The sequence below is a fragment of the Salvelinus namaycush genome, chromosome 23 (genome assembly GCF_016432855.1).
Source record: "Salvelinus namaycush isolate Seneca chromosome 23, SaNama_1.0, whole genome shotgun sequence".
Lineage (NCBI taxonomy): Eukaryota > Metazoa > Chordata > Actinopteri > Salmoniformes > Salmonidae > Salvelinus > Salvelinus namaycush.
The window spans coordinates 28,657,552-28,682,941 of record NC_052329.1 but is presented as its reverse complement, the minus strand read 5'-3'; the positions used below and the strand labels follow the sequence as shown (position 1 = coordinate 28,682,941).

The 25,390-nt window shown below is 43.5% G+C and overlaps 1 protein-coding gene across 1 annotated transcript; it reads right to left on the bottom strand.

Moving 5' to 3' along the window:
* Positions 1 to 92: 92 nt before the first annotated feature.
* si:dkeyp-97b10.3 lies at positions 93 to 16,733 on the bottom strand. The gene is made up of 15 exons (XM_038961822.1): positions 16,696 to 16,733; positions 10,739 to 10,770; positions 8,550 to 8,618; positions 8,422 to 8,448; positions 8,227 to 8,262; positions 7,745 to 7,791; positions 7,562 to 7,614; positions 6,854 to 7,331; positions 5,809 to 5,934; positions 1,728 to 1,863; positions 1,601 to 1,648; positions 1,366 to 1,437; positions 1,077 to 1,242; positions 734 to 855; positions 93 to 596 (listed from the first exon to the last, which is right to left on the bottom strand). The coding sequence occupies exons 1-15, from the start codon at positions 16,731 to 16,733 to the stop codon at positions 568 to 570; spliced, it is 1,479 nt and encodes a 492-aa protein (XP_038817750.1). The 3' UTR covers positions 93 to 567.
* Between the last annotated feature and the right edge of the window lie 8,657 nt (positions 16,734 to 25,390).

Below are 25,390 nucleotides of genomic sequence, written 5' to 3'. Positions count from 1 at the left end.
CCCCGTGGAATGAGTTTGACACCTGTGCTCTAGAGCAAGGACGGGCAACTCCAGTCCTCGGGGGCTGGATTGGTGTCACACTTTTGCCCCAGCCCCAGATAACACACCTGACTCCAATACTCAACTAATTATGATCTTCAGTTTAGAATGCCATTAGTTTAATCAGCTGCGTTAGCTAGGGATGGGGAAGAAATGTGACACCACTCCGGCCCCTGAGGATTGAAGTTGCCCATCCCTGGACTAGAGGCAACTTTCATCCTACTCCATACAGCCCTCAAACTCGACTCTGGACCTCGAAGCCAGTTCCACTGCATTTTTTTCATTGTTCCCTTCAAATCAGGGACTGATTTAAACCTGGGACACCAGGTGTGTGCAATTAATTATCAGGTAGAACAGAAAACTAGCAGGCTCCGGACCTCGTAGGGTAAGAGTACCCCTGCCATACAGCAGAAGCAGAGGGATTTCTGTCTTCAAGGCAAGAGTTCAAACGTCTCTTTCCCATTGTCTCTCTGGCTCATTGACGATAGGGCTGCGGAAAGGCAGGGACCTTGGGAAGCAAAATATATCTCATTCGGCAGCTTTATTGTCCATCATATCTGAGGAGAACACAGACAGAAAGAGACAGACAGACAGAAATTGGTGTAAGTTAGTAGGAGACAAGAATGAGTACAAATATGTGTGTGCAGACAGGTGATTGAGTGTTTGTGGCTCTAGTCTAATGTGTGTCTCTAACCTTGCAGTGTCTTGAGGACCTCGTTGGGCAGGTCATCCAGCTCCTGTAGGCTCATCAAGAGGTGAGTGACAGTGGCTTGACCATTTGACCTGCCAGTCTTCCAGCGCTCCAACGCCTTAAACCTGAAACCCAACACAAAACAAGTTGAGGGTCACATTTAGGGTCACATTATCTAAAAAAGAAATCATCACCAAAAATATGAATCAAAGAAAGTAAGTTATTGTACAATTATTGAATGATCGGTGAACCAAGAATGCTTCAATGAGAAATGCCCAAAATAATGGCTGGCGAGAAATATTAAGTTTAGTTTTAAGGGTCCAGATACTATATCTATCTACTGTACCTCTGCATAATGACATCCTCCTCACTGGCCTGTATATCGTCCAGCTCTTTGGAGGACAGGTCCAGGCAACCGATAGCCACCTGCTTCCACTCCTTCCCCTGCCGCTTAGCCACCTGCATCAGCTGCTTGGACGACACGTCTGGGACCTGCACTGTCCGCACTCCGTCTGGGGACAACAGAGGAACGTCAGACTTAAGGGTTTTATTCAGGGCGACTGAACAGCAACTCAACAGGAATAAGACCACACTATTAACAGCAAATGACACAATGGAAGTGTTCAAACCATCACCTGACTCATCTGCACATCGACGTCTCTTTTTGGGCAACTCTTCCTCTGATGTGCTTGTGCTTCTCTTCCTGTCTACAGAAGAGGAGAAAAAAAGCTACTTTGTCAATCAAAAGCTACTTTATGATTGGATGAAAAGTGCTTGTGTACTGAGAACTTGATATCTAGAACATACACGGGAATAAAGTGAACTGTTGATGCCGATATTGAGAGGGGCAAACAAAAATGACAAACTTACTATCTGTCAGTTTCCTTGGCTTTTCAACTGTATTGTCCACACAGTCACCTGAGAGGAAGATACATTAATATCCTGCACCTTAACCCACAACACATTACAGACAGATGCACAGCAGGTGTGTACGTACCTTCTCTGATGGTGGCTGACCACACAGTCTGGTCGGAATCTGTCTCTACGAGGGAGATCTTGAAAGGTGGGGGCTGCTCAAAGAACACCTCAAAATATCCCTTCAATTTAGTCACGGCCAGCGTGAATGGCAAGTCCTGCAGGACACCAAATACACACAACACAGATATATTAATAAATGCACTTAGTACATACTGTACATACACTGAGTATACAGAACATTAAGAACACCTGCTCTTTCCATGACAGACTGACCAGGTGAATCCAGGTGAAAGCTATGATCCCTTATTGATGTCACTTGTTAAATCCACTTCAATCAGTCTAAATGAAGGGGAGGAGACAGGTCAAAGAATGATTTTTCAGCCTAGAGAGAATTGAGACATGGATTGTGTATGTGTGACATTCAGAGGGTGAATGGGCAAGACAAAAGATTTAAGTGCCTTTGAACAGGGTATGGTAGTAGGTGCCAGGCGCACCGGTTTGTGTCAAGAACATCAACGCTGCCGGGTTTTTCACACTTAACAGTTTCCCATGTGTATCAAGAACGGTCAACCACCCAAATGACATCCAGCCAACTTGACACATCTGTGGGAAGTATTGGAGTTAACATAGGCCAGCATCCCTGTGGTACGTTTTCCATACCTTGTAGAGTCCCTGCCTCGACGAATTGAGGCTGTTCTGAGGGCAAAAGGGGGTGCAACTCAATAGGAAGGTGTTCTTAATGTTTTGTCCACTCAATGTACCGTATATACAGTTGAAGTCGGAAGTTTACATACACTTATGTTGGAGTCGATAAAACTCGTTTTTCAACCACTCCACAAATTTCTTGTTAACAAACTGTAGTTTTGGCAAGTCGGTTAGGACATCTACTTTGTGCATGACACAAGTAATTTTTCCAACAATTGTTTACAGACAGATTATCTCACTTATATTTCACTGTATCACAATTCCAGTGGGTCAGAGGTTTACATACACTAAGTTGATTGTGACTTTAAACAGCTTGGGAAATTTCAGAAAATTACATTGTGGCTTTAGAAGCTTCTGATAGGCTGATTTACATCATTTGAGTCAATTGGAGGCATACCTGTGGATGTATTTCAAGGTCTACCGTCAAACAATTATTTTTTTCTGAGGTCTTGGCTGATTTCTTTTGATATTCCCATGATGTCGAGTAAAGAGGTGAGCCTCTTTACTTGACATCATGGGAATATCAAAAGAAATCAGCCAAGGCCTCAGAAAAAAAATTGTAGACCTCCACAAGTCTGGTTCATCCTTGGGAACAATTTCCAAACGCCTGAAGGTACCACGTTCATCTGTACAAATAAGAGTACGCATGTACAGTGGGGAGAACAAGTATTTGATACACTGCCGATTTTGCAGGTTTTCCTACTTACAAAGCATGTAGAGGTCTGTAATTTTTATCATAGGTACACTTCAACTGTGAGATATGGAATCTAAAACAAAAATCCCCAAAATCACATTGTATGATTTTTAAGTAATTAATTAGCATTTTATTGCATGACATAAGTATTTGATACATCAGAAAAGCAGAACTTAATATTTGGTACAGAAACCTTTGTTTGCTATTACAGAGATCATACGTTTCCTGTAGTTCTTGACCAGATTTGCACACACTGCGGCAGGGATTTTGGCCCACTCCTCCATACAGACCTTCTCCAGATCCTTCAGGTTTCGGGGCTGTCGCTGGGCAATACGGACTTTCAGCTCCCTCCAAAGATTTTCTATTGGGTTCAGGTCTGGAGACTCCAGGACCTTGAGATGCTTCTTACGGAGCCACTCCTTAGTTGCCCTGGCTGTGTGTTTCGGGTCGTTGTCATGCTGGAAGACCCAGCCACGACCCATCTTCAATGCTCTTACTGAGGGAAGGAGGTTGTTGGCCAAGATCTCGCGATACATGGCCCCATCCATCCTCCCCTCAATACGATGCAGTCGTCCTGTCCCCTTTGCAGAAAAGCATCCCCAAAGAATGATGTTTCCACCTCCATGCTTCACGGTTGGGATGGTGTTCTTGGGGTTGTACTCATCCTTCTTCTTCCTCCAAACACGGCGAGTGGAGTTTAGACCAAAAAGCTCTATTTTTGTCTCATCAGACCACATTACCTTCTCCCATTCCTCCTCTGGATCATCCAGATGGTCATTAGCAAACTTCAGACGGGCCTGGACATACGCTGGCTTGAGCAGGGGGACCTTGCGTGCGCTGCAGGATTTTAATCCATGACGGCGTAGTGTGTTACTAATGGTTTTCTTTGAGACTGTGGTCCCAGCTCTCTTCAGGTCATTGACCAGGTCCTGCCGTGTAGTTCTGGGCTGATCCCTCACCTTCCTCATGATCATTGATGCCCCACGAGGTGAGATCTTGCATGGAGCCCCAGACCGAGGGTGATTGACCGTCATCTTGAACTTCTTCCATTTTCTAATAATTGCGCCAACAGTTGTTGCCTTCTCACCAAGCTGCTTGCCTATTGTCCTATTGCCCATCCCAGCCTTGTGCAGGTCTACAATTTTATCTCTCATGTCCTTACACAGCTCTCTGGTCTTGGCCATTGTGGAGAGGTTGGAGTCTGTTTGATTGAGTGTGTGGACAGGTGTCTTTTATACAGGTAACGAGTTCAAACAGGTGCAGTTAATACAGGTAATGAGTGGAGAACAGGAGGGCTTCTTAAAGAAAAACTAACAGGTCTGTGAGAGCCGGAATTCTTACTGGTTGGTAGGTGATCAAATACTTATGTCATGCAATAAAATGCAAATTAATTACTTAAAAATCATACAATGTGATTTTCTGGATTTTTGTTTTAGATTCCATCTCTCACAGTTGAAGTGTACCTATGATAAAAAATTACAGACCTCTACATGCTTTGTAAGTAGGAAAACCTGCAAAATCGTCAGTGTATCAAATACTTGTTCTCCCCACTGTATAAACACCATGGGACCACACAGCAGTCATACCGCTCAGGAAGGAGACACGTTCTGTCTCCTAGAGATTACCGTACTTTGGTGCGAAAAGTGCAAATCAATCCCAGAACAACAGCAAAGGACCTTGTGAAGATGCTGGAGGAAACAGGTACAAAAGTATCTATATCCACAGTAAAACGAGTCCTATATCGACATAACCTGAAAGGCCGCTAAGCAAGGAAGAAGCCACTGCTCCAAAACCGCTATTAAAAAAGCCAGACTAAGGTTTGCAACTGCACATGGGGACAAAGATTGTACCTTTTGGAGATATGTCCTCTGGTCTGATGAAACAAAAATAGAACTGTTTGGAAGAAGAAGGGGGAGGCTTGCAAGTCGAAGAACACCATCCCAACCGTGAAGCACGGGGTGACTGTGTCATGTTCTGGGGGTGCTTTGCTGCAGGAGAGACTGGTGCACTTCAGAAAATAGATGGCATCATGAGTAAGAAAAATTATGTGGATATTTTGAAGCTCAAGACATCTCAAGACATCAGTCAGGAAGTTAAAGCTTGGTCGCAAATGAGTCTTCCAAATGGACAATGACCCCAAGCATACTTCCAAAGTTGTGGCAAAATGGCTTAAGGACAACAAAGTCAAGGTATTGGAGTGGCCATCACAAAGCCCTGACCTCAATCCTATAGAAAATTTGTGGGCAGAACTGAAAAAGCGTGTGCGAGCAAGGCGGCCTACAAACCTGACTCAGTTACACTAGCTCTGTCAGGAGCAATGGGCCAAAATTCACCCAACTTATTGTGGAAAGCTTGTGGAAGGCTACCCTAAACGTTTGACCCAAGTTAAACAATTTAAAGGCAATGCTACCAAATACTAACTGAGTGTATGTAAACTTCTGACCCACTGGGAATGTGATGAAAGAAAGAAAAGCTGAAATAAGTCATTCTCTCTACTATTATTCTGACACTTCACATTCTTAAAATAAAGTGGTGATCCTAACAGACCTAAGACAGGGAATATTTACTGGGATTAAATGACAGGAATTTTGAAAAACCGAGTTTAAATGTATTTGGCTAAGGTGTATGTAAACTTCTGAGTTCAACTGTACTGTAGGTCAGTGCTTACTGGTTATGCAGTAATGGGTGAATGAACCCTCACCGCAGGGCTGATGTCTCCCTCTGGTTCACTCATGAGGCGGTACCTCCTCTCATCCAACTTACAGGTGGGTGGCTTCTCTACCTTCAGATAACGCTTGTTGGCGCAACGCACCTCCTTCCCTATGTCCTGGAGTGAGGGAGGGGTAGAGGAGGAGAAAGAGAGGCAGGGAGACAAAGGAATAGATAGAAGTAGACCAGTGATTTACTATAGGTAAGCGAGAGATTCCAATAATAGTAACAATAGCGGGGATAACTATTCCCTGTTCAGGAAACCTGGGAGCTGGTGGACGGAGATGTTTTCCATGGTCAATTTGGTGTGTGATGGAAAACCTTTCTTATTGTTCCCCTAACGGTCAACAACTCCTTTCCCTGGCCAGTTAGGCAGGGTTAAATGGACTGTTCTGAAGCTGAGTGCTCTGATGTGGGTCTCTGCTGAGCTCAGGCATTCAGTCACTCAGCCATTCCCCTCACCACTGATACTACTATCACACTAATACACACACCACCAGCGCTCAAACCACATTTCAGGAACTGGGTGACATGTGACCAAAGAGACGGTGTAATATCACAGAGTAAATATTGACTGTGGTCTATATTTGATATCACATGTTGTTACTATCCCAATATAAACCTACCAGTTGGAAAAACAGTCATTTTAACCAGTGTTGCCCACTGGGCTAGATTCAGATCTAATGTATGAGGTTTGGGGTTTCCATCTTTTGGATGGAGTTTTTCCTAGATACAGATACACAAATCAATACACAATCATCTGTTCATTAATATGCACCAATGCCCTCTGATACAGTGACAAATGAACTCATCTTGATCACCACACACATACACACAAATAAACAGACCGCAGACTTCCAGTGTGACTTGTGATTTCCCTCAGTAGAGACCACAGTGTGAGTCAGAGTGCCAGGAGGTCAGGCCAGTGGGCATGACAATCCCTCTGATCATGTTCATTTCTTTGCTCTGACTCAGTAAGATGTTACTGTAATGATCCACACACACACACACACACACACACCCTGTGTCCCTCTCACCTTAATGTCGGAGGAGTTGTTGGTGGCCAGGTAGATGCGAAAGGAGTAGGAGTTGTTCAGAGCAAGTTCCTTAAACACCAGGACCACCCCGTGGTGCTCTACAGGCTTGCTGCTCTGGACAATGGGCCCCACCGGGGACAGGGACGACACACGCCACTTTACATGGCTGCCAGAGTGGTCTACCGAGGGCTCGATCACCGGACAGCTGTCCTTCATATGCAGGACACTGAAGGTCATTTCACTGTCGGGATCAGTGAGGCAGAGGAAGTGAGGGAACTGGATGGAGGTGAGGATGGATGAGGGTCTGTTGACACAGTCCACGTTGAAGATGGGCCCAGCGAACCTCCAGGAGTCCCTGAGGAACATGCCGAACTTGGACCAGGACAGGACAGAGTAGCGGATCAGTACTCTCTCTGACACCTCAAACACCAGGCCGGTGACGGAGCACTCATATGTCCCCTCTCCCTCCAGCTGCACCCTGACACACAGAACCAGAGATGGACAGACTCATACCAGTCAGACAGACACTCAGCAGGAGAGGCATTAGTGGTTTGGGGATTTTTTTTATTTTTTAAAGAGAGGTTACTTACTTAGTAAGCAAGAGAGTAAGAGATTTAGAGATGGAGAAAATAGAGAGAGAGAGAGAGGAGAGTCTGAGTGAGAAAGAGAAAGAGAAGGAACGAGGCTACAGGTAGAACAGCTACTCACTGTAGGCGTCCTTTAGAGATCCTCCTGGGAGTAACCAGTTCATTGCCTTGACTCTGATTGAGAAACAGACATGGTACTAAGATTAGCCCCTGTTCCTCTAGTGAGTCTACAGCCATACTGTATGTCTCTGAAGCTTTTTTACACAACTATCATTCAATTCCACAATCAAACAAATGTACTTACCCGCTGGACAGCCTTGCATTTTTCACAGCATGGCTTGGGGGGCACATCTGACAAAGGAGAGGTCAAAAGTCAAACTAGGCACTCCCTCTAGGGGAGTACTCTACCTCTCAGACTATGATTTGCAGACACATTTTCATAAACCTATGAATGCACCCAGATATCCTCTCTCTAGCCTTTCAACCATTACAATCTCCTTTGTCTAGGATAGCTCGACATTTTGTGGAAAAAGCGAAACATTTGGTAGTAGAATGACTTGTCAAACTGAGGATACCTTTAGCAAGGGAAACCTCTGCATCAGGTTGAGGAGCCGACTCTGACTCTGTGGAGAGATAAGTTACCGTACTCCTCATGAAGGAAGTTGGGGGAGAGGAGCAATCATTCTACTCAGGACATTGTGAGGTGAAAGAGGCTATTCATCTGTATTTCAGAGGCAGGATAAGGCAGATATAGGCATTGTGTCTGACGTTTTAGTTCCCACTCACCATTACAGGAACCCTCAACGTCAGGCTCCTCGGATTCTACTGGGACAAGACAAAAAATAATACAATTATTTCTAAAAAAAAAGATCCTAACTGACTGAGTAAAGACACAAGCCAGGTGCTGGTGTGACCGTGTATCATCACAGATTGTAAATTATTTTGATGAAGCTGACAGAACAAGGGCTGTGTTTTTCTCACCTCCTTCTTCTTTCTCAGCAGAGCCGTCTGTTGAAAGACAAAGAGAGAGAACGTTATGTTAGAGGGTTGGATAAAGCCTGAAGATTCATACTGTGATGGAGAGTTTTTGATCTCTAGCAGCCGCTCACCAGAATCCTCCTCCTCCTCTTCGTCCTCCTCTTCTTCAGAACTCTCCTCTGTAGATGTCCCTGCATTGTCTGTCAGAAAAATCCATAGGACATGGAGGGACGAACTTTGAAAACGTTTCTCATTCTAAGTGTACTTTCAAATAAAGAGGGGTGAGGGAAATTGATTGGTAGTTCAAACATGACTTGAGAGGGGGTCTATATGCAGCTCAGAGACCATTAGAGTTCTGTTTGAGTAGTGTTCACGGGGGGGGGGGGGGGCTTCTCTTTGAGTGAAACCTCACTCTATACGAGGAAAATACAAACATACTGCAAAGCTGTGTCCACCTGAGCCACTGTTATCATTTTCAGTCAGATTATCTGTAACAAATTAACTTTTATTAGAGATGTCTTGGGTAAGGGGTTAATATGGAATTAGGAACTCTCCTCTCTCCATCTTTCCACCCCACTTTACCCATAATGCAGAGAGGTTTACAGTAACCTGGGGCGGCAGGTAGCCTAGTGGTTAGAGCGTTGGGCTTGGAACCAAATGGTTGCTGGATGGAATCCCTGAGCTGACATGGTAAAAATCTGTCGTTCTGCCCCTGAACAAGGCAGTTAACCCACTGTTCCCCGGTAGGCCGTCATTGTAAATAAGAATTTGTTCTTAACTGACTTGGCTAGCTAAATAGAAAATGTAAAAACCCCAGGGGACTGGCCCCAAACAACTCCAGCCCATCCCCTGAGAGTTTTCTGAAGGATGTCTACCCTAGGCCTATTGCTAAGAAACGGCAGAAAAAGAATATCATACATTATCGATTTGTAGCCTTTTATTTACTGTCTGACTGAGCATTATCTAAATATTGCACTTCTGTTGTCAAACTGTGACTAAGTTCATTCTGATGAGCTCATCAGTGTATTCCGTCTTCACTCACATCACACCACATTGCTCATCTGAAACTTCCACTCTGATTCCTCACTAATGTAGATGAATGCAAACTGGATACAGTATGTATATGAGCGTGTTGTAATTCAGTGATATGTCTGTGGTTTTTCTATGTATAGTGCTGAGGGCCCCTGTGTCAGAGCTGTAACTTTACAGAAGCAGATATTCTCATTCAGAAATTCAGAATGACTTATAAATTGTATGCTTCATACTGTAAGTGCATCTAAAGTAGGGCTGTAATGATTGTGTAACGATTAATTGCCATGCAAATGGTCACAATTACTGCTATGATTGTCATTTTTGTAGAATTTTTATATATTTTGTAATGCATCATAATGCCACTTTGAAAATAATCTACGGGATACCTAATGAATACAACACAGCTTTGGCGAAAACTTCTCAAAAGCAAATGTTTTTGACTTCTTGGAACTTCTGTAAATCAAGCTTTTCCACCCAAATCATTGTAAAATGATTACCAACTTTACCCTTTTCATGTTAAAATAAAATAACTGCTACTGGGTAAACTATATCTACTTGAAAATAAAGTTGAATCCCCCTATCTTAAAATTAATGTATTAAGAATATATATTTTTTCACGGTTATTATCAATAATTGTCCTAATCTAAAGTTAAACTATGGCCTACCTGGTAAGATCGAGTGAAGTGAACTGGTGCCCTGGTGTACAGACATGGCTAGCTCCAGGGGTATCTGTACCCAGCAGGAGTGAGTCTGGGTCAGGCCTTCTAGCTGAGAGCCTGGCATTGGCAGAGGGGAAGCTAATAGATGGAGCCTGTCCTCTCTGGGGCAGGGAGCCTCATCTCAGACTGAGAACCAGCCAGGTCTCTCTCTCTGCTCTACAAACGTCCCTCTCTCTTGCTCGTTCTCCCTCCCTCTCCCCTTATCTCTTTTCCCCCCATCTCTCCATCTGTGTTCTCATATGCCTCCAATCGCTCTCTGCCTCATCTAACATCCACTCCGTCTACTCTCAGACAGCCTGCTTTATCAGCCCAATGTACATCTCACACACACACACACACACACACACACACACACACACACACACACACACACACACACACACACACACACACACACACACACACACACACACACACACACACACACACACAGAGAGAGAGATATTGTTACTGGTGTTGACTGCCATCTGCTGGTCTAATTAAAGATCACATTAATTCAGAACTTGTTGCCACATGAGACAAAACAAAACATTTCATGCACAATCAAACAAAGACCGAACGGTGCTTACCCTTCTGGTCAGGGGCAGGGATGTCTCCATCTCTGTTGGTTAAAAGAGAAAGGAAATGATAAGTACATCCCAAGACGTTATCAAAATGGAATTAAGAGAATACAACTTCAGTTTATGGACCAGTGGGGGAGGGGATTATGGGTGTGGAGAAGAGTGGGTGGAGCTGAACTGTCCAGCTGCAGACCCATCTCTGTCTTCACTTCCTCTCTCTGATGTACAGACAAATGCTCATTCAACTGAGGCACAAAAACAGGAAGTGGAGAAGCTGCCAAAATCTCACGTTCATGACATCAGCCCATCCTCCAGTGTGGTGTGGAACCCCCACCCCATACATACTGACCCAGTTTTACACACTAGCGTTGGACGGCTGGTACTGCAAAGCCATGGAAAGGAACTGGCCAATAATAGTGCTAGACAGTATCAGAAAACATCAAAAGTTGATCTAACATCAAGACACAAAGGGAAGGGTTTTGCAGTTAGCAGTGTTACAGGTTTATATAACCCATAATAATGTGTATCATCCAGAGGTTGTCTCTCAGCCTCAGACAAAGCGTGCCGCTTGGTGATTCAGTCTGTGACTTGTGTGAACAAGTTCAGCATGCACAGAGAACTAGGTCAACAGTATGTATTTTTTTATTTTACTCCATCGTAAAAATACTGCCCTTAGGTGATCAAAAGCCAGAGTTGACTCAAGTGTAGTCTTTAGTCCTTTACCACAGAGGAGATTAGGAATATAGTAAAAACACTTTACTAAGTTGGCATGTGTTTACAACCTCTTTGATAATAAGAAAGTAATTAATCATGATAACTGTGCATGGTGCCTGCAGATAAGGTCCTGAAACAATGATTGAATTGTGACCAAAATGCATAGGCCATTTCTAGTTCTGTGTCGTGAATATTGTCACTCTTTTAGATTTAATGAAACCTGACAAGCTAGTGGTCCTCATCCTCATTGTCCTCAGACAGGAGTACAGGAAAAACTGTTTACTTTTCAAGGTCAATGTTCGACACAGCCAACAGGTTTCTGTATCACAACACAACTGTTATACATTTCCATGGCAGTCATATTCACACATGTACTCTGCCCGTGACTTTCTGTCACGCCCTGATCTGTTTCACCTGTCTTTGTGATTGTCTCCACCCACCTCCAGGTGTCACCCGTTTTCCCCATTATTCCCAGGGTATTTATTCCTGTGTTCTCTGTTTGTCTGTCAGTTCACCGTGTCTTGTTTAGTCAACCAGCGTGTTTTTCCGTGCGTCTGCTTTTTCCTTGTCTGCTTTTCTAGTCTTCCCGGTTTTGACCTTTTGCCTGCCGTGACCTTGAGCCTGCCTGCCTCCCTGTACCGTTTGGAACTCTGACCTGGTTATGAACTTTCGGCTGTCCTCGACCTGCCCCTTGTTGTTTAATAAATATCAGAGAACCATCTGCATCTGGGTCTCGCCCTGTGTTATTATACTTTCAGCCTCTATTCATCTCTCTGTCAATTCTTTCTCTTTATTTCTCTTTGCCCTTTCTTCAACCCTGGCCTCTCACCATCTCTTACTTCTCTCCCACTCATACAAAACAAAACCCTCCCCTTCCTTTCTTGTCTCTCTCACCCCTTCTCTCTCTGTCTGTGTCTCTGTGGTGCGATAAGGCCACAGTTTTTGCATGTTGCCTACAGCCTTACATGAGCACACTGAAAGCCTGTGAACAAGAGATAGGCAATAGTCAGTTAGTTCTAGTGTTATAGTTTTTGTCACAGCTCCAATTTAGCCTTGTGTACCTCAGTAGGTTAACATATCACACACCTTCAGTCACAACATTAATGATACACTAAACTGTCAAGTATGAGGATAAAACGTTATGCCTTCATGAGGGGTCATTTATTCTGCAGGTATTGTGCATTGTATATTTATGTATACTGAACAAAAATATAAACTCAACATTTCAACGATTTTACTGAGTTACAGTTCATATAAGGAAATCAGTCAATTTAAATAAATACATTTAGGCTCACCTACTCGGGAGCAAGGTCCACCCACTGGGGAAACAGGCCTAGCCAATCAGAATTAGTTTTCCCCCGCAAAAGGTCTTTATTACAGACAGAAATACTCCTCAGTTTCATCAGCTGTCCGTGTGGCTGGTCTCAGATGATCCTGCAGGTGAAGAAGCCAGATGTGGAGGTCCTGGGCTGGCGTGGTTACATGTGGTCTGCGGTTGGACGTACTGCCAAATTCTCCAAAACAACGTTGGAGGCAGCTTATGGTAGAGAAATGAACATTCTATTCTCTGTCAACATCTCTGGTGGACATTTCTGCAGGGAGCAAGGCCCACCCACTGGGGATCCAGGCCCAGCCAATCAGATGATCCCGCAGGTGAAGAAGGCAGATTTGGTGGTCCTGGGCTGGCTACACGTGGTCTGCAGTTGTGAGGCCGCTTGACCGTACTGCCAAATTCTCTAAAACAACTTATGTTAAAGAAATGAACATCAAATTCTCTGCCAACAGTTCTGGTGGACATTCCTGCAGTCAGCATGCCAATTACACGCTCCCTCAAAACTTGATACATGTGGCATTGTGTTGTGTGACAAAACTGCACATTTTAGAGTGGCCTTTTATTGTCCCCAGCACATGGTACACCTGTGTAATGACCATGCGGTTTAATCGGCTTCTTGATATGCCACACCTGTCAGGTGGATGGATTATCTTGGCAGAGGAGAAATGCTCACTAACAGGGATGTAAACATATTTGTGCACAAAATTTGAGAGAAATAAGCTTTTTGTGCGAATGAAACATTTCTGTGATCTTTTATTTCAGCTCATGAAACATCGGACCAACACTTTACATGTTGCATTTATGTTTTTGTTCAGTATAATTGAATATCTACAGTACCAGTCAAAAGTTTGGACACATACCTACTCATTATTTAATACACATTGTAGAATACTAGTGAAGACATCAAAACAATGAAATAACACATATGGAATCATGTAGTAACCAAAAAAGTGTTAAACAAATGTTTGAGATTCTTCAAAGTACCCACCCATTGCCTTGATGACAGCTTTGCACACCGTTCGCATTCTTTCAACCAGCTTCATGGGGTAGTCACCTGGTACGCATTTCAATTAGGTGTGCCCTGTTAAAAGTTAATTTGTGGAATTTCTTTCCTTCTTTATGCATTTAAGACAATCAGTTGTGTTGTGACAAGGTATACAAGGTATACAGAAGATAGCCCTATTTGGTAAAAGACCAAGTCCATATTATGACAAGAACAGCTCAAATAAGCAAAGAGAAATGACAGTCCATCATTATTTTAAGATAGGAAGGTCAGTCAATACAGAACATTTCAAGAACTTTGAAAGTTTCTTCAAGTGCAGTCGCAAAAACCATCAAGCGCTACAGTATGATGAAACTGGCTCTCATGAGGACCACCACAGGACAGGAAGACCCAAAGTTACCTCTGCTGCAGAAGATAAATTCATTAGAGTTACCAGCCTCAGAAATTGCAGCCCAAATAAATGCTTCAGAGTTCAAGTAACAGACACATCTCACAATCAACTGTTCAGAGGAGAATGCGTCAATCAGGCCTTCATGGTCAAATTGCTGCCAAGAAACCACTACTAAAGGACACCAATGAGAAGAAGAGACTTGCTTGGGCCAAGAAACACGAGCAATGGACATTAGACCGGTGGAAATCTGTCCTTTGGTTTGATGAGTCCAAATTTTAGATTTTTGGTTCCAACCGCTGTGTCTTTGTGAGACAGAGTAGGTGAACGGATGATCTCCACATGTGTGGTTCCCACCGTGAAGCATGGAGGAGGAGGTGTGATGGTGTGCGGTTGCTTTGGTGGTGACACTGTCGGTGATTTATTTAGAATTCAAGGCACACTTAACCAGCATGGCTACCACAGCATTCTGCAGCGATACGCCATCCCATCTGGTTGGCACTATCATTTGTTTTTCAACAGGACAATGACCCAACACACCTCCAGGCTGTGTAAGGGCTATTTGACCAAGAAGGAGTGTGATGGAGTGCTGCATCAGATGACCTGGCCTCCACAATCACCCGACCTCAACCCAATTAAGATGGTTTGGGATGAGTTGGACCTCAGAGTGAAGGAAAAGCAGCCATCAAGTGCTCAGCATATGAGGGAACTCCTTCAAGACAGTTGGAAAAGCATTCCAGGTTAAGCTTGTTGAGAGAATGCCAAGAGTGTGCAAAGCTATCATCGAGACAAAGGGTGGCTACTTTGAAGAATCTTAAATTGTTTTTTGTTTGTCACATCGATATAAATGATTCGGGAGGCAGACGCAGGAATGCGTAATATGGGTTTTTATTAAGCCCCAAATTACGGCGACGAAGACCAAACAAACACATAACAAAAACACAGGATTGAAACCCAAACAAACGAGCGAGGAGTATCTCGAATAAATGACACCAGCGCACAATGATTAACACACGGGACGAGACCCGTAATCATCTGCGCAATCCACAAGGGCATGAAAGCCCAAAACACACAGCACAGGTACTCACACGCACCAACGGCCATAGTAACAATAATGGACAGCACCATGGTGAACAAAGGGCACATATATACAAACACAATCAGTGGGAATAGGGGCCAGGTGTGCGCAATGAAAGTTCCAGAGGAATCCGTGACATTGTTTAACACTTTTTGGGTTACAACATGATCCCATATGTGTTATTTCATAGTTTTGATGTCTTAACTATTATTCTACAATGTAGAAAATAGTACAAATAAAGAAAAACCCTGGAATGAGCTGGTGTGTCAAACTTTTGACTGGTACTGTATATATGTCAGCACTTCGGTGACACTCAAGCCTCTTCAGTGATTTGAGCGTTGAATTGTCTAACCAGAATGTTGATTATTTAAGTCAGTGGCAAAAGAGTGTGGCATGGTGGCAAGGTGCCAAATGTGTCTTGTTTCTCCAGCAGCCTGTGGTGTGATAGAAAACCAGGAAACCACAATAACTATTGACCTAGTGTTCCCCTTGGATATAAGTCACCATCTATCACCTTTAACTGCCCTGGGGCTCATGGTTACTCACCACACAAACACTATTCATCATTTACTACACAAAGGGGACAATGTAGAACGTTTTCTACATTTCTACAACTACATTTTACGGTATAAAACATTACAATAATTGTAGTAACACTGTGGTTACAGAAGTGATATGGGTTAAAAATTAAATAGTCCTTGACGATCAAGCTTCACTGGAAAAAGTCCCAATAGCCTAATTCAAGACGATTATATGATACATGGTATGGTATATACCATATATGGTATATTATTTGGTACATCGATGCTCCTATACATATAACAACGAAGCTAGTTTCCCTTTACTATATTCAAGCACTTTCACATGGCAGGTGTTTAATGAAGAACGACCTGGTTGGCACGCTTTTAAACAGCTGAAACAATGCATCTTGAGACAAAATAGCCTAACTCTGACAGTGAAAAATGCAGTGGTGAAGGACGGATACACGCAAGTGGTTTCGTTTTCAAGTTAAAAGGGACGGTTTTATTGAGAACCCAAAAATGATTGTTGCATTGTGTTGGCCAACAGAATAACATCGTTCTATAGTTGTAACTCGCCGTATAGCCATATTGCTTGGGCGATGGGCATGTTTGTGTTATGATCAGTCAACAACACAGCATCTTGTGCGTTACAACGCGATCATGGCGTCCCCTCTCACTTTTGGGGTCTGTCTTCAATAAAATAAAAATACATGATTGCAACTATTTTGGGTCTTATATGTTTTTTTTATAAATCGAGAACTAAGTTACCAGCTAAGGGTAGCAAGCAGCAACAAAGGAAGAGCTCTTTCCGGATTCGACAGAACATTGCGGCGCACATATTTGTCAGTGTGAATGCAACCTCATGCATATATAGGCTACGTGCAAGACTAAATCTCGCCATTATTTGGCTATGTATTTAAGATGCTTACCCTTCATCCAGGTTACAAGCGGCTCCGCAGCTCGCCATCCTCGCCACCATCATGTGCCCTTTGAGGAACTTAAACCTTAGGTTTTGATTTGGTCGTTTTTGCTTCACGGTCGTGATGTTCCGTGATAGCACCTGCCTGTCTCTCTGTCAGAAATCATCTCCTTTAAAATTATACCTTGACTTTACATCAAATAGGACGATGTAAGCTCTCAAAACAAATACACTCTCCCATAGTAGGCATAGGTTTAGTTTAGGCTAAAATATGCTGATTTTACTACCATGTAGTAAATGGATGTCTTATTGTCTACAATTCCAAATGATTTAGAAATAGCTACAAAAGCTCAGCCCTGGAGCAATAAAAGTGCGCACGAACAGCTCAGTGGGAGGAGTATATTATCCCGCCAATTAGTTTGGGCCAATGATTTACATAACTCTAGTCCGCTTTTTCATTGAAACAAGACGCCTGGCTGCATGGCTCTTCTGGGTTTCTTTCCCGTCAATTCTGATCAATGAGAACTCTGATTACTATGGTGGGGACATTACATATGTACCACAAGGAAGATTATCTGGGCTGCCAAAATGATTTTAATTATTTAAGATGACTAAAGTTTACAGCTTTCATGCTAAAATACGGCTACTGATACTAAAATAAATTGTCATACTGCTGCCACATTGTATTAAATGGGCAGACCTTTTGATATCCAGGCGTTAAGTTGTAGATATTTCTCACCCTTTCTTTGTAACATTGTATCTATATCTAGGGGACTCCCGAATGGCGCAGCGGTCTAATGCACTGCATCTCAGTACTTGAGGCGTCACTATAGACACAGCCTGGATACGAACCAGGGTATCACAACCGGCCGTGATTGGGAGTCCCATGGGGCGGCGCACAATTGGCCCAGCGTCGTCCGGATTTGGCCGTTGTATGTCATCATTGTAAATACGAATTTGTTCTTAACCGACTTGTCTAGTTAAATAAACGTTAAATAACCCAAAGTAGGTCAAGTCAATGGTCTCGTGTCAAAAGTTCATTTTTTTGCGGGAAAATATAAACTGCAGTACACAAAACCAACCACTAGATATCGCAATCTACAATAAGAAAACCACAATGTTCTTTTGCCAGAGAGGTTCCCAGTTAACTATTTCTTGATCACGTCTATTGGCCAGTTCATCTTTACTTGAATAGAAAACCTAGAAGGCCTATCTCTAGTCTATTCTACAGAGTGAGAGTGTGCTATGTGTGGGTGCCCCCCTCCCCAGCTCTTTCGGCTTTCCTGTCTTTCTCTGTGTGTGATGTCCAGGAACAGAGGAATGAGTGCAAGATCAAGGGCTTTCCTATCGATCTGGTGCTCATTTGGAGTGGATGAGTGAATCTCGTCTCCCATCTCTCCTTCTCCGGGACTACAGTTACTTGCACATGGTGTGTCTGTGTATGTGTCTGTCTGTGTCTGTGTGTATATATGTGTGCGGCAACAGACAGTGACAGAGAGTTGGAACAAACCGGGTGACCACAGATAAATTATACAGGTCTACAACCCTACAGGGAGAACTCAGCCCCTCAATGCAGGTACAAGACACACATTGAGCTGAGGCTGGATCAATACCTTGCCTGCCTGAGCTGCTGTGCTGGGGGAATCCAGAGATGAGAGGAGACCTGAGTGGAGACCTGGGGGAGAGAGAGAAAGAGGCCTCCGGCTGCTCTGAGTGCTCTGTAATCGGTGTTGATGTACAGGGGCAGGGGAGAGGACTCAATCCACTGAAATTGCACTCTCATCCATTCATACTTCTCCTCTGGTGTAGAGTAACTGGAGAGAGGATTATACACACAGGCTGGGTCTTAATCTAGTGAAGTTGATCTCACCCACCCCCACACCTGATGCTCACTCAGGGAAATCCACTTGTCAAACACACAGTCACAGTTGTCTGGGGGGACGCCCCTAGTATCTGTTGGTCTGGTGAAACACAACAGTAAGATTGCAAATGTTTAAGTAAATCCATGTCAAAATACCAACAGACCCTGTCCCTGGCCATGTGGACTGGAAACATACATTATGGATTCCAACAACTAAGTATGTGAGTAGATAAGTATAATGCATTGAGACAGGGTCCCTGGAACAAGGAATAAGCCTTTCTTTGTTTGAATGCTAAAGCAGCGGTGGGTAAGACAGGGCTTTTTAGGATGGACAGACCAGTTTGGAAAGAATGATGTCACCTACTTGAGGGGGTTAATTTGACCCTTGTTGTTCTGGGAAGAGGGCTGCTATCCCATTATCACACACACACAGGCATACACACACACACACACACACACACACACACACACACACACACACACACACACACACAAATACACACACACACACACACACACACACACACATACACACACACACACACACACACACATTATATATAACGAGGTATCCTCTTACTCTGGAGACAAGGGATGTCGTTTCCTCTCAACTCAGTTCCATTTCAATAGGCTCAGGGTTAATGATCATTGAACAGTGAACAAAAGATGCAGGTCTGCTGCACCCCTAAACACATCTAGCTATAGACTGTCTGACAGGGTCTGGACAGGATCCAGTCTTTTCAGTCTAGAGATGAGCCGTTGAGTCATGTCTCACAGTACTGAAGTTCACCGGTTAAAATATCCCCATAACAAAAGAGAGAGATACAGTACACATTTCAAGTGTGCAGGCCCATGCATGGGCTCTTTAAGTGAGATTCCAGAGTCGGTCCCCAGATCATCTTTAAGTTATCTTTCATATGTCAACTTTATGTTAATGGGGCTGACTTGTGGCATTCATGCAGTTATATGTGTGTCCCAAGGGCTGTGTGTGTGTGGATATGACACCTACACACTGATACTAAAGAGAGATCTAGACTTTGGCAACAGTCTCTCTCCCACCACAGAGGACTGGCTTTAATTGTTGTGCGTTCTCACATATTAACAGATTTCCTGTCTCTTGGCGTCCGTAAAAATGGGATGGAAGGATGGAGACAGTAATTTAGGAAGGAAGAAAAAAGAGAGAAGTCAGCATGGTCCCAAAGGAACTTTGATGTGAGTAACTCACCCCTCTCTCACCCTCCATCACAAACAACTTACATTTTTCCCCCTTTTTCCCACTGTATCTCTCTCTCTCTCTGACTTCCTCTTTCCTTCTCTCTCTGTTGTTGATTCTATGTTTCTGGGCCTTCAGGGAAGTTGGTGCATTCACAGAGGCGACCGTGGGATGAGTCCCAGTATGGGACGTGGGCGTTGAAAGGATGAGACACGGATGAAGGACGCAGTCTGGCACCCTGGACCCCCCCTCCCCCCTCCCTCCATGTGTGAGTTAACTCAGCGTAGGCAGGGGTTCAAAAGTCCCCCAGCCCCCCTATCACCACCCCCACACACACCATCCTGAATCCTAACACATGGAGAAGAATATCCTATATTTAACCACCTGGCTCTGTGGCGAGAGCTGTGTGTGTGTTTGTGTGTGTGTGTGTGTGTGTGTGTGTGTGTGTGTGTGTGTGTGTGTGTGCACGCTCGTGCATGTGTGTATATGTTAGAGTGTATGCAAAATGTAACTATCTACAGCAGAGAGAATGCGTGTAAGCGAGAGTTTATATATGCATGCGATTATGTGTGTAGCCTAAGCACTGAGTCATCTGCAGCTGGGCGTGTAGGTGGACTGCCAGGGTGTCTGACAGGGGGTGAGGGTGTCCCTGTGCTCGGGTGCTTTTAGGGGCTTTCTACGCCCCGGGCCGGTTGCGTCTACTTCTGCCCACTCAATTCCCTCTGACAGGATTTTCCCCCACTAAATCTAGTGTCTGTGAGTTTGTGAATTGTTTCTCCAGGCCATGGAATCCCCCTTCGGTAGGTCTTACCTTACTCTGTGGGTGAGAGAGCTTCAGCAATTAAGAAGACCTGATGAGCATGTCTCTCTCCCTGTGTTCCCCCTCCCTCCCCTTAGGTAGTGACTCTGCACTCAGTGAGGAGACTAATAGGGTGGCTGATATGTAGGAAATTGCATCATCTTACCCTATTCAATGTGCAGGAACAATGACCTTTGATCCTTGACACATGACCACAGATTATGTCATCAGGTCAGACACAATCACCTATTTTACCATCATGGACTGTCTTTGAGTTTAATTTTACTGTGCGTATGTTCTGCCTCTTTAAATGTGAGAAAATAATTCAAAGCACAGTATTCTCAAATTGAACAAACAACATTTACAAACAAACTTATTCAATGTTTAATATGGGTCCAACGGAACAGCTTTCCCTGACAGAAAAATGCCCATTTGAGAGACAATGAGCTTGTACTCTGTGGATCGGGGAGGAAATCTTCAAAGAGTCTTCAAAGAGTCTACATCTCATATGTATATGTATATACTGTACTCTATATCATCTACTGCATCTTGCCATCTCTATGTAATACATGTATCACTAGCCACTTTAAACTATGCCACTTTATGTTTACATACCCTACATTACTCATCTCATATGTATATACTGTACTCTATACCATCTACTGCATCTTGCCTATGCCGTTCTGTACCATCACTCATTCATATATCTTTATGTACATATTCTTCATCCCTTTACACTTGTGTGTATAAGGTAGTAGTTGTGGAATTGTTAGGTTAGATTACTTGTTGGTTATTACTGCATTGTCGGAACTAGAAGCACAAGCATTTCGCTACACTCGCATTAACATCTGCTAACCATGTGTATGTGACAAATAAAATTTGATTTGATTTGATTTGAAATCTTCAAAGAGTCTTCCCCCAACTGGTTTGTGATTCCTGGCAGACACTGGTTGCCTGGCGCTGGCAACCCAAACAAACCTGGGAGACAAGGGAGAATGGGAGCGAGAGAGGCGAGTAAGGGGTTGACAGAACAGACAGGTGTGGCAGGTGTGTGTTTGTGTTATAGTGTGTATGTGTATGTGTCCATGTAAAAACTGAATGGCCAGATGTGCCAGGAAGGCAGAGAGAAGGAATAACAGAGGAAGGGTGTGGTCCAGAGGGAATTGTCACACTAAAAGAGAGAGAAACCAGTAGACAGAGATAGAGAGTGTGTATGTGTGTGTGCGAGCGAGCGAGAGACTAATGGTTCTTTATTGAAAGAGAAATGTGTTTTACATGGGAAGTTTTATCTTCTAGGTTTTCCCCTCCACAGCTCTGTTAGGAGGAGAGCATGGTAGTGTATCTTACAGCAGAAATTAAGAGAAAGGAAAACACACAGAGATATAGGAAGAGGGGCAGAGAGACTTTTACTGAATGTCAAGCTATCGCTTCTGCTCACAACAACATGTCGTCAATATACCTAACTGTAAGCTAATTGTCACAATCATGACTAAACATGAAGCCATACATTCAGATGAATGGTAGCTCTGATGAGATCAATCACAAAGCAGAAATGATCAGTTGACTTCCCCCTAGTCCGACTCCTAACCCTCACCATTTGGGTGTAAAATGCAAAACTGAACTTGGATCAGCGTCTAGTGGCAACTGCTCTGCCTAAGTTGGACCCCTCCTCCCTCCCCTTCTCACTTCTATAACAAGATTTTAGCTTCCTCATTTCTGAAAAGAGAGAGTTTAGCTTCTCTCTTCAAAGGAAGGCCAAGCTTTGATTAATCTCCAAGCCAAGGAACATACAAATGTGAGTGGAAGAGCAACAAACACACACCACACACGTGCACACACGCGCACACACACACGCACACACGCGCACGCACGCGCACGCAAGTACACACAGCCCAAAGCTCTGAGCCGGCAGGGCGATAAGAGTAGGGAAGTATGTGGGTGTGAAATAGCTGTGGTGTGGGACTTTCTGGATTCACACAATTTACTCTGTGTTTTTTAAATGCAGGTCCTATTTATTACAGTCTAAACTAATGGGAATCCGTGAACGCTGTATTCACCCACGCAGCATCCTGCCATTCTTTACTTAATGTAGCACAGACATCACACACACACACACACACACACACACACACACACACACACACACACACACACACACACACACACACACACACACACACACACACACACACACACACACACACACACACACAGAACAAGCGAAGCAAACCCACATGAAACACAGAAACCGATACATACAATATAAACACACATAATGCATGTTGAATGATCTTAAACAAACACAGATTCTCTACACATATGCTCAACACATGTTCACACACACACCAGGGCCGTCTGACAGAGATCTCAGGGTGAACACAGAAGCATTAGCAGAGTAAAGTACAGTACTCCATTCATCCAGAGTAGTGCTGTATTCTGCGGTCCTTCAGTGGACCAAAGGGAGTAGGATGATGTTGTCCTGAGACACTGATCTGAACTCATGTTTCCATTTCCCCCCTTGATTTAATGTCAGGATTTGGAGAGGATGCGCTGATCCTAGATCTGTGCCAATGGGCAGGATTAGAACAGAGAGAGACACAGAGAGCCATCTATTAGTAAAGCTGATGGCCTGACAAGGCTGCTTTTGTCCATAATTAATGCAGACGTGATAAGCGTGCCATGGAACATGGAGCGGACTATATATCAATAATGGGGGTAATGGACCCTGTAAGGCTGCATTATCAAGTACAGCACAAGAGGCCATTGTGTCAAATGAATAGCACTTATGTTTAGGGGAGTGATTTGTTCTCTGTTCACTCATTAGACAGAATAGTCCAGTGGTTCCCAAACGGCGCCCCCCCCCGAACTCAGTCCGGCTTTAAACTTACTCTGCCCCCCAACCCATCTCTCACGTGTGTACATTATCTCTCTCTCTCTCTCTCTCCTTTCTCTCTTTCTCAGTGCAGGCCAGGAACACTCTATATTCAGCCATTTTCTTTTTACATCCAGAAAATGAACATCTGAGTACATCATTCTTTGGTTTTTCATAAAAAATACTTAATGTTCCCAATTTGTGTGATCTGTTGGTTGAAAGCTCTCTAGAGACAGAGAGGGAGAGAGAAACATAGAGAAACATACAAGGGGAGAGAGAAACAGTCAGGGGGAGAGAGAAATATAGAGAAACAGTAGAGATGGGGGAGAGAAACATACAGGGGGAGAGAGAAATATAGAGAAACAGTAGAGACGGGGGAGAGAAACATACAGGGGGAGAGAGAAATATAGAGAAACAGTAGAGACGGGGGAGAGAAACATACAGGGAGAGAGAAACAGTCAGGGGGAGAGAGAAACAGAGGGGGAGAGCTGAGGGCTCATTTATTTACACTGACTGGCGAAGAGCATGCAGCACTTTGTGGTGGGTTTCAGGGAAAGACAGAGAGTGGGCGAGACTGATGCAGGAAGTGGTAGAAATGATAGATGATGGAGAGGAGGAGAAACAGTCAAAGAGTAATAGATAAGAGGCAAAATGAGAGAGGGGAGGGGAAATGTGAACTTCTGACAAGTCATGACATTTTGCATTTTAGTCATTTAGTAGACGCTCTTATTCAGAGCGATTTACAATTAGTGCACTCATCTTAAGATAGCTAGGTGACACAACTACATATCTCAGGCATAGCAAAAAAGTAGTTAACAGCAAAGTCAATGTTAGTAGGAAAAGACAAGTGAAGGTATTTATTTAAGATACTCTGTGGGATTTATTTAAGATACTCATGAATAAGCACTTTTTGGACAATTACAAAGCAAGCCAACATTTTAAGGAATTTCAACGATTTTATCTAGCTATGGTTTTGGATGAGTAACTCGACGAACCAGGAACAGTATAATTGTTACTATAATGGTCATAGCAGGGCCTAATCCTGATATGACTGTACAGGCCACTAAGCTGCTATTGATTGTGTATTTGTTTATCTGTTTAAAGCAGAGGGCCCTGGTATCACATATCCATAATAGAGGCCAATTACGGCTAGAAATATGAGGCTGCATAAATTAGTCTCGTTGATGTTCACCTTCCACTGAATTCACGTCATAATGCTCCAGTAATTGAATTTGGCACATTGTGCATTAGCCGTTGTTTATGAGAAACGGACTGGTGGGCTAGGAGTCTTTTAGAAATACAAAAATAGATGACAGAAAATGTAAGATTTGTTTGAACTGGCTTCTATAGAAACATGAAGCAAGGAATCCTAAACAAAATGAATATGTTTAAGGCTCTTTGACTTGAAGACTGATTTATTATTCATATTTATTTAGGCCTATTCCACAATACGGTCAACTGAGCCTGAGATTACCAACACTTAGCATGATGGTGTTACAGTAGGCTATAGCCTAAGAGGACTACCTACACTGTAGACGTTGTTCTAGTCAATGTGATAAACCAGGTCAAACTGCAGGGTCCCATTGCCATCATTTACTGGTTGGTAAAGTAGGCCTATAGGCATGAATAGAAATTGATTGACCAACCATTGATATAAGACATACTTTCTTATTAATTAATGAGCTATAGCCTCGACTACACTTTAGGCTTAGATTAGAATATATTATATGAATGCTGTTTTATGGTTGCTTCCATAACTGCGTTCTCTGGGGTCTTCCATATGGTAATGTGAGTCAGACACTCTCTTAATGGGACCCATTGTAAACCACACTGACAGAGCCATTCATTTTTAATGAGGCGAGTTCTGTCGGCTCCTCCTTTTAACGGCACCTTAATTTAATGGTTAAAGTAGATTACAATAGATGTGTACCAATCCCTTTAATACACTTTTCTGTGAATG

What these genes read in the sequence shown, in the direction of transcription:
- si:dkeyp-97b10.3 (XM_038961822.1), bottom strand. Translation starts at nt 16,733, where the DNA reads ATGGCGAGCTGCGGAGCCGCTTGTAACCTGGATGAAGG. An exon ending in TGCTGAGAAAGAAGAAGGAG is followed by an intron (nt 8,263 to 8,421) that starts GTGAGAAAAACA and finishes TTGTCCCAGTAG; the next exon opens with AATCCGAGGAGCCTGACGTT. An exon ending in ACAACTCCTCCGACATTAAG is followed by an intron (nt 5,935 to 6,853) that starts GTGAGAGGGACA and finishes CCCTCACTCCAG; the next exon opens with GACATAGGGAAGGAGGTGCG.